The sequence below is a fragment of the Corvus kubaryi genome, unplaced genomic scaffold, assembly GCF_017639235.1.
Source record: "Corvus kubaryi isolate FWS band 111438036 unplaced genomic scaffold, C.kubaryi_AGA036_p1.0 37354, whole genome shotgun sequence".
Classification (NCBI taxonomy): domain Eukaryota; kingdom Metazoa; phylum Chordata; class Aves; order Passeriformes; family Corvidae; genus Corvus; species Corvus kubaryi.
The window spans coordinates 17354070-17370278 of record NW_024581116.1 but is presented as its reverse complement, the minus strand read 5'-3'; the positions used below and the strand labels follow the sequence as shown (position 1 = coordinate 17370278).

Below are 16209 nucleotides of genomic sequence, written 5' to 3'. Positions count from 1 at the left end.
AGTCCACCCACATACTGCTAAAAACGATGCTGCTAGCAAAGGTAGAGATTCTGAATTACTCCACTGGTCCAGCCATAGTGATAAGCCATTAAGGGGCAGAAGCAAATATATTTCTTGCTTTTTTTGATGTTGAACTGATGGGGTTTTCCTGTTTGTTTGTCTTGTTGTGGTTTGATTAATTTATTTTTTAAATTGTAAATCTAACAAATGTTTTCAAGAATTTTGTTTCCGTTTTTTATTTTGTTTATTTCACAATGGCATTCCTTGCTGTTTAGACTTTTTCCCCTGTTTGTTCTTACTTTCTGCCATTTTAAAATGTCTGCTTGTTTACCCTTGCAGATTGTGAGGAGGTGCACTCAGTTGGCACAAACTCAGAAAACCTTTATTTTACAAAATTGAAGCTTGAGCGTAATTGTATGTCAATATTGCTCACAGGAGTTAAAGACTTAAAACCCATTGGGGTTAATACTTGGGAGAGAAGGCTACAAAATCTGAGAACTTTAGGAAAGGAGAAGAGTTTGTTCTGTCTGCTACCTTCCATTTTCCCTCCTGAGATGTTTATGTAGTTAGCTGGTCCTGATTGTATCAAATAGGTAGTTTTGTTTCTTGACCCTTTAACTTCAGCAGTGTTAAAACGTGATTACTTCTCTGCAAGCCAAACAATTAGCTACTCTGTCAGCAACAATTTAACAACAAACTGTGTCTCCTGTTTTTCACTTCTGATACTAGAATTTGCTTTCCTCCACAATTATTCAAGCTGCTTGTAAAAGACAACTATTTCAACAGCTGCTACTATCACATATTAGTTCTAGCTAAGGATATGGATAGAATAAATAATTCAGAATCTGTGCCAAGAAAGATGCTGCTTTTGCTGTAGGTAATACAATAGTGTGAAAAATTGAAAATAATTTATTTTCCTTGAAAATTAAGTTCATTTTTAGAAATATTCTACTGGCGTGGAGAGTGTGAATGCAGAAAATCTTAATTCAAAGATTAATATAGTTTCTGTATTGCATATCAGAGAGGAAATTTAGTTTTCTCTCTGTGATGGCTAATCGGGTTGTCTCCGTGCATAACACAAAAGGAGCAGTCAGATCTGAGTGGAGAGAAAGAGGGAAGCAAAGATAAAGAGTATTTTGGTTAAAGTTCACAAAGAAGGTGTACTACTTGGTGTTCTTTTGGCTGTGACTTCAATTTTCAAGGTATTCACAATAAACTGTGAAAGGAAATTAAACACAAGACGGCAGTTTTCTGATTCAACAGTATTTTTCAGGTTCATAGAATCACAGGATCATGACATGGCTGGGCCGGAAGGGACCTTGAAGATCTTCTACTTCCAACACCCCTGCCATGGGCAGGGACACCTTCCAGTAGACCAGGTTGCTCAAAGCCCTGTCCAAACTGGCCTTTGAACACTTCAGGGATAGGCCATCCTCAGTTTCTCTGGCAACCTGCTCCAGTGCCTCACCACTTCACAGTAAAGAATTTCTTCCTAATATCTAATCCAAACCTCCCTCCTTGAGTTTAAAACTGTTCTCCTTTGTCCTATCACTACATTCTCTTGTAAAAAGTTCCACTTCAACTCTCTTTAAGGTCCAGAAGGTGCTCTAAGGTCTGCCCCTGAGTCTTCTTCAGGCTGAACAACCCCAGCTCCCTCAGCCTGTCATCATAGGAGAGGTGCTCCAGCCCTCTGAGCACCTCCATGGCCCATCTGATAATCACAAGGCTGAGAACACTTCTTGGCATTTTGTGGTGTGGTTCTGGGTACTTTTCTCTCCCTGTACTTAGTGAAAGAGGAAAATAAGATTCAGAAAGTTTTTTGCGAGTCCCTGAGGTGAGCACTGCCCTGTGCTGAATGAAATGCACTAGAAGTACCTGTTTGTTTCCACCATAAGCAAATCGTAGGTGATGTGACGAAAAATCATCACTGGAGTCTTTCAAGGGGAAATTGGACAAGTTTCTACATAATCTCATGTAGTCTGTTTTTAATGAATCTATGATTAGCTCAGATGTAAGTTTGTATGAAATGAATCCTATTTCAAGGATTAATAAACTGATTATTTCCATTAACTAGAAAATGCAGGAGAGGGAGTTTAGTTATACAAAATGGAAAACTAGGTGTTGCATGTTATTTTTTTCTTACTATATCTTATTCATGTATTTCATAGTAAATTAATATGTTTCACACGTTTGTAGTATTACACACAAATTTTAATCTCCTTGGAATTTTCCTTGCTGATCCAGGAAAGTACTTGGAAACATTTATTTATGAATAGTCTCACAGAAGGACATTGCTAAATAAACTAATTACTATCTATTAAAACAGAGAATCCATTCAGTGGGAATAATTTTAGATTTTCAGAATTTAAATAGTTTTTAGCCAATAGTTATTAATTGTTTTAAATCTTTAATACTTCAGACGCTTACTGTAATGCTATTTAATGTGGCATTGGCATTTCTGGCAGGCAGTGATGAACTTGTTCTTCACTAGGCTGATTGAGATACAAGGATTGAACCTGAAAATTGTTTATCTTCATTGAGATACTGAGATTTTATTTTCATTTGTCCTTTAATCTATCATCCATTTTGCATTAGCTATTTTGGAATTGAAGTTCTCTGCATGGTCTTCTGGAATTCAGTTCCAAATGGTGGAAAGAGATCGAATAGAAAAAAACTGGAAAATACATAGCTAGAATAGGCACATAATGCTTAACTACTCAAGAAATATATCAAAATGAATAAAATAATAAAAAAATAGAGCTAGAGTGATGGATTAATAAAATAAAATCATAAAAATAATTATAAAATATCTTGTCAGATGCTTGAGAAGTAGCAAAACTAAGTTCTTTTGATTTACAAATTTTACTCTGTAGTAATATCTTATAGTAATGTTAATTAGAAGATTTTATTGATTTATGCTGTTATTAAAATCATTAATCTTCAAAAAAATTAATATATGTATTTCCAGTGTTAAAATTGCAGTGTTATGTTCTGTTTGTTAAAACACTTGTTAATATTTGAATATGCAATTCAGTAGTACTTGAGGCAACAATAGTATGACATTTAGAGAAATTCTAAATAAAGGTTTTATTTGATATACACAGAAGGTTTAAAAACTTAAGATTACTGCTAGAGATAATCAACAGTACAGACCAAAGTTCAAGGAAATTTTTGTTTAGCTAGATTGCCCAGGTAGGAGCAACACTAACATGTATCGATACCCTTACAGACCTCCACATATTTCTGACCCAAGACTGACTCTTCAAGTTACTCCTTGAATTTCTGCAGTTTTGATGGGGGAAGTTTTTCAGCTGGAACGTGCTTTTTCACCCAGCAGAAAAGATGTTAAGAAGTCAAAATGAACAGTGTAATTCAAGTATGACAAGTATAAAATGAGAGTTTGACCACTTAAATGAAGGAAAAATGAATATTTTTCTACATAGACAAACAGCATGTTTCATTTCTTGGAGATCTATGTTAATGGTGCCAAGATGAAACTTCACAGTACTGTTACCAATTCTTTGCATGGTTTAATTGAATAGTTAGTTAGTTAGAATGTACTGCAAATTTTTTTGTTTTCTCAGCATAGAAGAAATATTCTCTTAAAATTGGAAGGGTAATTCTACCAGATCCAGAAGAACCAGTAACTGAGTTTTTCTCACATCATATGAAGATTGGGTGATTCCTTTGCATGTCAGGAAACCTTTCTTTCTTCAGCTGCCTGGCTCTCCCATTTTCTCAGTAATTTCCAGAGTTTGCTTTTAGATTATTTAGATTGCTTTTGTTTGTTTAGATTGTTTAGATTATAGTGATCTATTTCTGTTGAAAGTTTAAAAGTGATATTAGAAATAATTTTCATCTAAATGATGTTGAGCTTCTTTATTCCCTATCCCTTGCTTCCACACTCACAAACTCTAGCAAAAGCAATCTGTTCCTACTATTCATTTTTTTTAGACACACTGAAAGAAAAGGTGTATGCTACTAAAAAAGCATTTTAAAAATGAACAGTTGACAAAAACTAAATAAAATTTAAGACACTTTCTGAAATAGTCTACATAGAGTACTGCAAAGTTTAGCTGCAGTTACATTTTACTGTATGAGTGGAAGTTAAAAATAAGTGTGTGGTATTGCACAGAAACTTATTAGTAGTGTTTTAAATCACCTCAATATCACACTGTTTCCAGGAATTGTCATATATTCAAGCAATGCAGTTGCAGTAGAGTAGAAATAAGAAAACAATCCCTAAAAGTTCTATTGAGCATGTAGAGACACGTGTGTAAATTTTTGTTAGAGTGTATGTTTTGTCACAGGAAACCTAAAGAAATACGAAATAGAATAATCAAACAAAGTAGTCATTGTGCTTCCAGAGGGGCGACAAGCAAATCCCAGGAACATGTCGGAGAGGAAGGAAAAGGAAGAGCAGTAGGGAAGCTTAGAACATCTGTTCCAGTGACTGAAAGGGCTTTTCCTGGTGCTTTCCCTGATCTCGTGCAAGTGATTGTTAAATTAAAATATATTTTTAAAAAGTAATAAAAACCCCAAACAACCAGAGTTCACTAATTTAGAGTTAAAGTTGTTTTCCTTTTCATGTATATAGTTTTAGAGAGCTTCATTAATCAAAACTTGTAAAGGAAATAAAATCAAGGTACATACTTTCACAGCCTTGACATTACCACTTCCCTTCTCCAAATCCTCTCCGTTCATGATGGCTGAAGAGAGAGGAAGGGGGAAAATGGTGGATATCTCTCTAGAGCAGCTTGGCAGGACTGTGTTTCAGCATAATTTAAGTGGATCCATCCTTATGGCTATCCAATGAATATTCCTTTATTTTTTCCAGTCTTTTTATGTGAAAGGCTTTTAATCTTTTGAAGAGAAAAGGTGTTTGTAAAGAACAAAGCCAAAACCTTTAGCATCTTGTACTTTTCTCACTCTAGCTAATTTCCAACTCTGACCTACATTGTCATTAGATCTTCAAAAAGAAATTTAGATGGTTTTACATAGCAATTTTTCTATGACTAGTTTCTGTGTAAGGAACTTCCACTAGTTTGTGATTACATGTATTGTCTTCCCAATATGGTGCTGTTACCATTTTCTTTAAATGGAGAATTTGGGGCATGGTGCAAGGGTATCTTGAGTGGCATCATGTTTTGATGTGCTCCAGACTAAGAGAGTGTCTGTAATTACACAAAGACATGTGAACAGAAACAACATGGGTAGAACCCATCACCCATAAATATTATTGACAGGGAGCTTGCTGAAATGATCTCAGACTGACCTCTTGCTTTCTTTATTATTGGGAGATTTACATTTGGAATCAGCCAAAGTAAACATATAGCTTTGGAACCATTTGTAGGTTACTTTCAAGCACAATGCATTTTTGACACACAGCTGTTCAACAAACTGCATCATTTCTATAAATAAGTTTTCATTGATGAGCTCTTTACATATGAAAAATTAACGAAGTTTATGTTTAGTTAATGCATTTTAATATATTTATAGGACTACAGACCAAAGAAAAGATATCAAGCTTTTCAAGATTTTACTGTCTTAACTTTATCTTGGTAGTAGTTCTCAGTGTGTTCCTTTGTCATTGCCTCAGTCACTTCTAGAAGAATGCTTTAGTCATCTATTATGTGGACAGCAAATACCTGTTAATGCTGAATGTATATCTTCAGGACAGCTGCATGCATCAGACCTGAAGCAGGAACTGAGAGAAGGGAGCAAACTCTTTTACTGAGCACCATTTATTAACAAGTTTAGTGTAGTCACTTTCATTAACTTACTGTGTACTTCAGAAAATTTGCTGCTGCTATGTATGTGGGCAGAAACAAACATCAATAGCAAGAATGCTAATATGTGACATTTGCTGCACATAGTTTTATTTCAGTTTCCCTATAGAATTTTCCTGAGCTATTTTTGTGGAGAGTTAGTCACAGAATAACAGGAGTTATCATGACAGTGAGACAAATAATTAAAAAGTGTTTTTCACCTTGCTTGGATGAAAACTATCTAAATTTAATTTCATTTCTCCAGGTGCTAATTTGCCATAAGTATTCTGTAACCCAGTATTGCATAAAAATAAAGCTACACAAAATCATCAAATTTTAGTATAACTTTAAACCTTTGTGGAATGTACAATTCATCCTCATTGTTTCCAGATGCTCTAAGAAGTGTGGTTATTTCCTCACTGAATGTATCTGGCATCATTCCTCACTAAGAAACAAGTTACAGAATACTTTTGTCTCCAGTGTCTTTCACATGCAAATGATAAAACTCACATGCTTTAAAACATGATTTTGCCATTTCAGTTTGTGTCCATTTGCACCTTTACTGTGTTTTTGTAGGAGAGAACAAAATTTCAGAGAAAGATTTTTAAAAAATGGAGTAACGTAAGTATCTGTGTAAAATGTACCCTTCAAAATATTACACAACTTTTTAAATTTAATTGTGGAAATCAACTTTTTTTCAAGCTCTAAATATGTTAAGAAAGCATCCAAAATAAGTAGTTCATATTGCAGTACTACTATTTTACCTCCATCATTTCACAGGCACTTAATTCCCTGCGTTATAGAAGCAGAAAGCACACTGGCATTATGGGCATTTACAATGTGCAAATTCTTTGAGCACAAAAGCAATTGAAAAAACAAACAAACAAACAAATAAAACCAACCCAGTGTCTTTTAACCCTTTAAAATTTTTATTTATTTCATTAATAAATGTTGAAAGACCTACAAAGGATTTATAAGAAATTACACCAGCCACTTAAGTCATAAATAGAGGTACACTTTATTTCATCTTCTCCTCCTCCAACCTGTACAAAACTGAGTACCATGGAGGTAGGTTAAATATGTAAACAAAAAACAGACTTGGAATAAAAACAAAAGGGTGTAAGCTATCTGTGGGTAAGTCAGCGGGGTGGGGGGGGATGTCTTTAAAAGGGCTGGTAAGAAAAGAAATTACTTTGTAGCTTGAAGAACAATATTGTATTATGTCCCTTGTTGTCCTTGATAATCATTATGAAGACCTATCCACTCCTGCTTCCTTTGATCCTTATATCCTCTGCCCAAACTAGTCTATCTCTTCATTTTTAGTCACTCTGCTCGGTTTCCACTCTGGCTAAGCTAACTTCTCTGAAGCAGTATCATCTCCATCTCATTTATCTCTCTTACACCTTCCTTTTCCTTTTGAAACAATGTTTTGTGCTTTTCATTAATTTACTGCCTTATATTATGTGACCCTCAGTGTTTCATCAGGGTATAAAGAACTTTGAAGTGCTGTACGCTCTAGCTCAGTGTTATGAACACAACACAGCTGCAAGCTAATAAAGAGTTAGTGTACACCCTGGTGATTCTGAATAGATTAATTAAATAAATATTTGTGAAAGATTAGACTTAGGCTGTTTACATAAGTGAAACTCAGTTATTTTGTATTTTTTAAGATTTTTTTTGAAATGGAAAGGGAAATATAAGTTATATAGAGGCCTTACAACCACATAAAATTAACCCATTAATAAAATGGGTGTATTTCTGATCACAAGAGAAATTAACTCCTTTGAGATCACTGTGTAAGTCATACATAAGTATTATTTCTCTTCAAAAAGTTATTGACTTAATGGGAGTGTGATCTAAATAAGTGAATGGGTCTTATAGGTATCACCAATATTACAGACTCATTTGTTTAGCTGCTGAATTGAGGATGAATAATAATACCTGCTCTTGTTCCTTATTGTAGAGAGCAGACAAAACACTCATAGAGCAGGAGTGCATTCATACACTTCAAATGGCAAATAAGCTAGCACATTGCATCAAAAGTAATCCAGAACTGGATTAGGAAATCAAAAGGGTGTTTGGTGTTGCTTTTTGTCTGATATAATATTAGACAGCAAAAAAGCCTAATACAAAAAAAAGTCTAATATAGAAAGTATAGCCCTGTAATTAAACAGTTATGGCTCTAGATGTGATCAGTACTCTGAGGGAAGAGAAACTAAGTCAGAAGATTGTAATCTGACAATGGGATTTGAATGATATTCCCCTTATCAAATAGCACATTTTTTTCCAGTACAGAAAATTTTTAGTATTGAATAAAGGAATATACTTTATAGTGATCGGTGCTGAAGAAATATTAGCCTATACAGTAGCAAAATTACAAGGAATCATAGATTATGGTCCTGAGACAGTATGCAGAAGTTTCAGATACGGGACTTTGCCTAAAACAGATTTCCCTCTGATGTGTGCTGAATATTGCAGATGATCTGCTGGTTTGTGGTGATAGTAGCACTTTCATGCCTGGGGAATTAGGAAAACAAAAGCATTAGGGACAAACACAGAGGGGTACTCCTACTGTGAAATACTGCTGAACTTTATCCATAGGTATTCCTGTTATGGTTTTATGTTTATCTACATGCTGTAGGGAGTTTAGTAAAAGAGGAATGTTTTCTGTTTTCTAGGTGCCCCAGTTCTTTAAGTCTGAGAGGATGAACATATGAGTGATTATAAATAAATTTTATGGCTGATCCAAACTGCAGGGCAATCCATTGAACTGAGCAGTCCATAGGTGTTCTAGCTTGTACTTCAGCAGTGAATGTGTAGGCAACAAAAAGCAGATCTTGGTGCTTCCTATATTTAGTCCTGTATTAAGTCTAGATGAGGCTAGAAGATGTAGAACAAAGGGATCATTGTGGAAAAGTTTGTTGTGAGAAAAGGAGGAAATTTATCCAAATTATTAACAGTTTCTAAATCAGAGAATGCAGCATATGACCTGCTGGGTTTGACACCTTCAAAACCTTCTGGTTTTGTTTGTACACTCAGTAGCACAAGACAGCCTTCATTAAATATTGCCCGTCCTTCAGCTGATGTTATTTTCATCGTAATCTTACACCATTGCCATTAGATGATGGCAGGGGTTTTTGGCTGCTACCTCCCTCCTCAGAAACTTCAGGTCAAATAAAATCTGTTTCTGAGAACCCTGCAGGTATGTTACAAATACAAGCAAACAACAAAAGAAAAATGTAACAGTAATGGCTACAAGAAAAACTGCATTTAATCTTTTTAGCTCAATCTGTGCTCATTTGAGTTCATATAAACTCAACCACTTAACTAACATCTAGAAAGATGTTTAAATATATTTGAAGAATATGAACCTGCAGGGTTAGGCTGCTCCAATTTCTTTGCTTGGAAAGGGCTTCATTTGGGACAGAAATGTTTGCAATTCCATGGATACTGATTCCACTTTACCATACGCTTTTCCAGTCATATGTAGTCAGATATGTGCATCAGTCTGTTGTGAGTTTTTTGATACCTGAGACAATTCTTTCTTTTTACAAGTATTGCATAACAGTAGATAAGCAATAAAACTATTGCTGGTTATTTAATTTTGAGTTTTGTGGCTTTAAACTCTTTTCGTTTATAGCACATTGATCACAGTTGAGACTGACCTGCATTTCCAGAGAGAAGTCCCCATAATGCTCTGATATTCTTGGGATTTTTTTGAAAATGGCAAAGTTACTTTCTCAGGAATGGGTCTCCATGCTTCAGGTAATAGTTATCCTTAAGAGAATTTATTTAAACTTTCATTGCTTCAGGGAACAGCCGAGTTGACTCAAAATTTATTTTCTGATACACAGTATGTATCAGTGTCTTTCATATTCCAGATAGTTTTGCAAGCATTGTTGGCACAATGCTAATTACACACTGGAGTGTGTAATTAAATAGAAAATTAATGTACACAATAATGAAAAAAAAAATTTAAATAATTTCTTTTTTTGTCCATAATGCCTGGTAATTATATCATACAGAAGCAGCATTATTTGTTTAAATTGATACTGAATCTATCTGTATTTATAGGCAGAAATTAGAGAAAAGCAAGAGTTGAGTAAACTAAGAGAAGTTGCAGTTTAGTTTAAATCTGTGAAAATTTCCATAAGCGGCATTGACTGTCATTTTTCCTAGCATATTTGTATAAATTGTTCAGACACAAATGCTTGCTTAGGATTAGCCAGCTAAGCATTTAGAAAGACATTATTTCTCATTGAATAGTGCAAAGCTAAGGAAGAGAAGAATCAAAAGAATTTATTTGAAACTACTCCATATTTGACCATTGGAAAAGAGACAAGTATCAAGAAATCATTGTTTCTTAAACTAACTTAACTCTGGTTCATGACCTTCCAATAATAATCCAACTTTAATTTTACAAACTTTTTTTAAAGCCATTTTGTTTCTACTGTCATTTTAAAGTCTACTTGTACTGCGAGGTGTCTGTTTATCACACATCTTCCTTGCCTTCTCCTAGACATATAGGTACAATACCAGATTTTTCAGCCCTGTGAATATGCATTGAGCTGAAACTGCCAAGTTTCCTGAAGTCCTTCCAGGTATACTTTTGCCTAGGAGGCATTTTAAGTGTTACATGCTATCGTTCTTTCTGAAGATTTAAAGATTTTTAAAAACTTTTAGTTCTCTAGATGTCTTTTTTTTACTATTCTTTGTTATGGTCTAATTCTTCATATATTTTACCACATCTCGGTTGTTTGCCTGCTCTATTGCAGGCTTGTACACAACCTTCCATCCAGGTACTTGTCACGTCCAAGACTTGCACGTCGTGTGAATTTCAAGTGTTTTATTTGTGAAATGCTTGTACCTCAAGCTCAGGCATTCATCGGGTGATTCACATCCTTTTACTTCAGAATTTTTCCTTCAGACTTTTAGTCTGAGTTAGGTACTTAATCTTAAATATTCTTCAATAGATGCAAGATAACTTCATATGTTTGAAGTGTAAGGTTATCATCCAGACTCTACATATTTAGAGATACCTATCTGTGGATGAGAATTTCTTTGTATCCTAAGATCTTTACTGTTTTCTAGAAAAGATATTAGCAAATCCTTTAGAGTTGAATCTTTATGTGACCAAAGTGAAATGATGTGACTTCTGCACGCAGAATAGATATTGGCTAAAAGGCCATACGGTCATCAAAAATATTCTCCTTTGCAATTTTAATTGCTATTACAGTTCTTAATAAGACAGAACCTGTTTCAAACAGCCAAAACCTTGTCTAAATCTCTGAGCAGTGTGAATATTGATGTTCAGGTATGTTTGAAGATTTAGAGCAATTCACAGTAAATACAAGCCACCAGAATTTAAAAAGAATGCACAGCATCTATGAATTGTGCCGTTGGCTCATCTGCTTAAAGGCATATAGCATTTCCCGTAATTGGGTGTTGACAGTAAAAATGAGACGACAAAGGTCATTAGGTTCTCCTAAAATATGAGTCATATTTTTCTGTGCAGACTCTCTACTGTAGTTAGCCAAGTGAGATATAGAATCTCCTATTTATATTTGTAACATTGTCTCTGTTCTGTTCTTGAGAAATGCATGTGAGAAAGATAAGCGTAATAAACCCTGAATTGATAAACACACTTAGAGGGATGCAAAACGTGCAAACTGGAGCCAGTATGAAAAGCAAGCATTTCAGATGAAGCCCTTCTTTCCTTTATGCAGATGAACACGAGTAAGTGCATGGATGCACACACACACATGCACACACACACATACACACACACACACACAGAGTTAGCTGCAGTAAATACATTTAATCAACCTTGTAAAAAACCACCAAAACCCACTCACTTCTGCAATCCTCGTTTTGTATTATAACTACAGTAAGGCAACATTGTAACACTGAATGTTACGCCAAAGACACGAGATTTGTCTTTTTCAGACTTAGTGGTCTTTTGCAGAAGCTTGAACATCACAGAACAGTGCACTATTTAGTGACCTTCTGACTGTTAAGACCTTCTTGTGAACACTGAAATTGATTTAGTTTTTGTTAGTATGTGAGGTTCAACACTCTGACCTCTTCAGGCACTACCCGAAGAATACTAAGCAGCTTTAGGAGAGTATGATACAGTGTGAATGTTGTTTAAGGTACTACTGCTTGGAAATTCTAAGCCAAATCATTAATATTAGAGTTCTTTCCTTTTCAAAATACAATTTGAAATAAAAAATGAAATCTCATACTCTTCAACAGTTTCTAGTCTACTGCTTTGTTTTGTTCCAGCACTTTGTGGATTTAATTTCTCTTCATAAAATTTGACTAATGCCTTCCAAAAGTACATTAGGCAATATGTCTGTCATGCTGTCTCTTCTCATCGCTTGAAAAATATAAATCTTTGTGTGCAAACATTCTTAGCTTAATTAAGAGGAAACATAGTTTTTCTTCTGTGTTTGAAAGCATGTTTATACCAATTAAGAAATTAAAATTCTTTCTTTCATTCCAAAGTTAAAATTAAAGTACTTCACTTTTTTGGCTTATTTTAAAAGGCAACAGAAAATGAGTTCTCAGTATTGATTTTTTTGGTTTATGTTTCTTCCCGTTACATATATCAGGACAGTATCATGACTACATTTTAAATTTGTTGGTTTTGAATTTTCTATTTAATTTTGCAAAACACTGTGCTTTCCATACTGATTATAAACTAAAGTTGGCATTTCTAATAGATTTACCATGCAAGGAAAAGTAAAATGGTATTACAGGTACAGCAGCATTGGGTAACAGGATCTTGTATTTTTTTGTCAACTGTGAATTCTCCCTGCCCTGATACTTTCTGACTTTTTTAATTTGGAAGGGAATATATTGGGTGTCCTATTTTGTAACAGTAGAGTGAGACTAGCAGAGCTGCCAATCATCTTCAGTGTTTATTGAGTAATAAATAATGTCTAAAATACTGCAGGAAATAAGGGGCAGAGGATTTCAGGAGACATAGTTTTCTTGCACCTTAGAATCTAAGACACATTGGTTTGCTTTACAACCCTATCATACTTTTTTTGACCTTAAAGAAGCATGCGAAGTTTGCAACACTGTTTTTCTTGGCTACCCTGTTTTGATCATCTTCAAATGGTTTAGTCAGAAATCAGTGATCATAATTGTATCAGTTTTTGAGACAAAACTTCAGGAGGAAACACTCTGGAATGAGTGTTGCTCCCCTTTTCCTCCGTCAATGAGACAAATGGGTCACAAGGAGTGAAAGTGGGAAAAATAAACCAAACTGTTTATTAACACACAAAACAGGGTAGAAAAGGATAAAAAAACCCCTCAAAATACAACAAATTCCCAGAGAGGGAACAGACACCCGGGCTCGGACCAGCCGGAGCCACCCCGCAGGCCTGTCAGGGCCACCCCCACAGACCCCCGGACCAGCGAGGAGGGAAGGAAGGCAGTGAGGCAAGGGGAGGGAAGGGAAAAAAGAACAAGAAAAAAAACCGACAGAACCTTTTCCCAGCTAGCTGGAACACAAAAGAAACCCAAAAAACAGCACAGTGCTCCTGGCGCACTCCCTCCCGAGCCTCCCCGAGCCCCTGCCCAGGCCCTGGAGCCCCTGAGCCTTTGAGCTGAGCCGTTCAACCGCCCCCTCGGGTCCGTGGCTCCGGCCCCGCCCCCGGGTCCATTGAAAAGGCACAGCGTCCTTGGGCATTGAGCGGGCGGTTAAGGAATAAAGCGGCTTCATAACATCACCCCAGGACATTAATATTTTTCTCCACAGTGTTTTTTCCCACAATGAGACCTCAGGTTCTCTTCTAGTCAATCGTCCACAAAAGCACAACACTCAGATTTCTGGGCCTGAGTAGGTAGCACTAGCTGTTTTATTTTTCATAGTAAATAATTTAAAAGCAGATTGAGCTGGGGGGGATGGGGGTGGAAGAAAAAAGGGTTCTTAGTTTCCATCAGACATAAGCTTGATGTTTTCATGTAAGTGAATACATCAGTCTCTGGTGTAAGCATTATTTTAGGTACACAAGTGGAAAACTTAAAATGTTTGAGGTAATTCTGCATCTCATGATGTTGGCCAGTATGGCATTGTGCCAAAACAGTAGTCTGAAACAAAACAGCCACAAGCTTCCTCCAAATACATTTACCATTAAATGCATCTGTATTGATTAGTTTGCTGCAGTTAGTTACTTTTCTGCTTGATACACGAATACTCTGGTTGTGCTCAGATTAGAGGCCACAAGCTGTAGCATCTATTTCTGACAAACTGGATCAGGGATGCAGACCCTGTCTGTACAAGCCACATGCAAACCAAATGCAGTACCTGTTTCCTGAGAGTCATGGATATGAAACTGGGGAATACCTCTGCCCTGCAGTAGGAAATGAGTTCCATCAGAGATGTTATTTGTAGTTCTGCATTTAAAAAACCACTTTACGTAGTAGTGTGCTATGCCCCAGAGTGAATTCTGATGGTTTAAAACATGTCTATACACGTGCGTGTGTGTGTGCATGTTCCCTTTTGGTTAATAAATGCTTACAGACAATAAAGACACAAAACCTGAGACTATATTTGAAACACAAAAGTGTGCTTAATTTGTTACCCAAAGCAATCAAACCAAATACTTAAGATCAAGATGTGTACGATGTATTAATATATTTCCATGTGTCTTGCTGTTTGTATACACACTCTACTACCCTATGTCAGTTTTATAAAATCAGCTAGTGGAAGTTGTGTTCAGCTGGTATGTAATATCAGGTTGCCCGGCAAATTATTTATTAAGGTTGTTCCACTGTCTTGCCTACTCTTTTCTGTTGTTGGTGTGGCTTGATCCTCAAGCTATTCTACTTTAAGAAGTCAGAAATGTTTACACTGAGTTTATTATAGATCAACAGGAATGTTGATTTCATTGTAAGTAATGTGCTTTCCATGACTGATGGTTCTTTGGTTTAAAGTAGCTGTTATTTGTCACACTGACAGGTACACCTACTGCGAAACGCTGGCGATGAAGTTACCATCACAGTTCAATACCTCAGGGAAGCTCCATCATTTTTAAAGCTCCCATTAGGTAAGAGGAAATTAGTGAATTAGGAGTAATTTGTTTTCCTCTTTGCAGTATTCTTGTAACAAACTGACAGTGACAGAAATAGAAATTCAATCCTTGAGTGCTTTACAGGAAGAAATAGAAAATTATCTGTCTAGTTTACTATTTAACATATAACAGTCTAATGCATACTCCCTTGCTGCTTATTTATAATTTAGTTAAAATAAAGCTGAAAAAAATCATTAAAACGCAGTACAATCATGTGTGATATCTGAAAGTTTTGCAATAGAAGCTTTGCCTGACTCCAATAAAAGAGTGTTTGCAAACATTTGAATCATACATTTACACTGAAAGGTACTTTGAGGACACTTACCAAAAAATGAGTAACATTAATGATGTATATTTCATAAATTACTTTGCTATTTTGATTGGTTGTGTCAGCAGAATTATGTCAAGACAACTGAGTTTAACAGTAGCAATACTAAAATGTGTATGAACAATACAGATGAGGGAAGCTTGGGGTTCTTTTAGTTAGTAGATAAAATACTCAGGTTGCACAGTTGTTATCAGTGTTGCAAGTAGAAAAGTGTTCATAATAAATCAGTTTATTTAATCAGATTAAAGAATTTTGCAGCAGTTTATTTTAGCAGATTATTTGCTTTCCAAAATAAGCAAAAAGTTTTGAAATGTGTCTCATTCTTTGGATTGATTTAGATTTTATACATTTAAGTTGGGCTCAACTATGTACTTGTTTTTTCATAATTTCAACAGAATCATAGGTGTCATAGTCTAGATCTTGCTATTAGTAGAGTGTCAATCATTTAATCTAGATTCTTACACCTGTCAAAAGCCAATTTAGCAGGCCTGTACTAAGATGAACTATACATTTCATGCTAAAACCTTTCTTTCAGTTCTTCCTGCTTATCATTTGCATTTGAAAATATAAGGTCAGTGTTTCTTATAATGAATCTTAAGGTTTGGTCTTCCTACTTTTCCTACTAGATCATCAGAACTATAGACAGATGTCTCTAATGCCTTGGATAACTGTGCCAAAGCTTAAACATGATTTTGGCAAGCTAGCAGTATCTTACCAGTAGTGTCTGTGTTGTTGGATGTATTCATTTGTGACTATGACAGTCCTACTAGAAGTTCTGTCTCATCTTGTAGACCGACATCACGTACTTGAACTGTGTTGCTTGTCATTGGTTAACCTTAGCTAAGAGCCAAACTCCCACTCAGATGCTCTCTCCCAGTTCTCAAACAGAACGTGGCAAGAAGATAGAACAAAAAAGCTCTTAGGTCAAAAGAGATCATTAATATTATTAATATGGTATTAATAACCATCATGGCCAAAGTAGAGGCAACATGGGCAAACTTAGATAAATTTACTCCCTATTAAAGATTCA

At 35.5% G+C, this 16209-nt stretch overlaps 1 protein-coding gene across 1 annotated transcript in view; it reads left to right on the top strand.

The window, feature by feature from the left end:
- Positions 1-16209, top strand: part of SNTG2 (syntrophin gamma 2) — a 193383-nt gene that overhangs the window by 90799 nt on the left and 86375 nt on the right. Inside the window, exon 9 of the mRNA XM_042032748.1 lies at positions 14740-14827. Within this exon, the coding sequence (XP_041888682.1) occupies positions 14740-14827 (88 nt within the window). The remainder of the gene's footprint in view (positions 1-14739; positions 14828-16209) is intronic.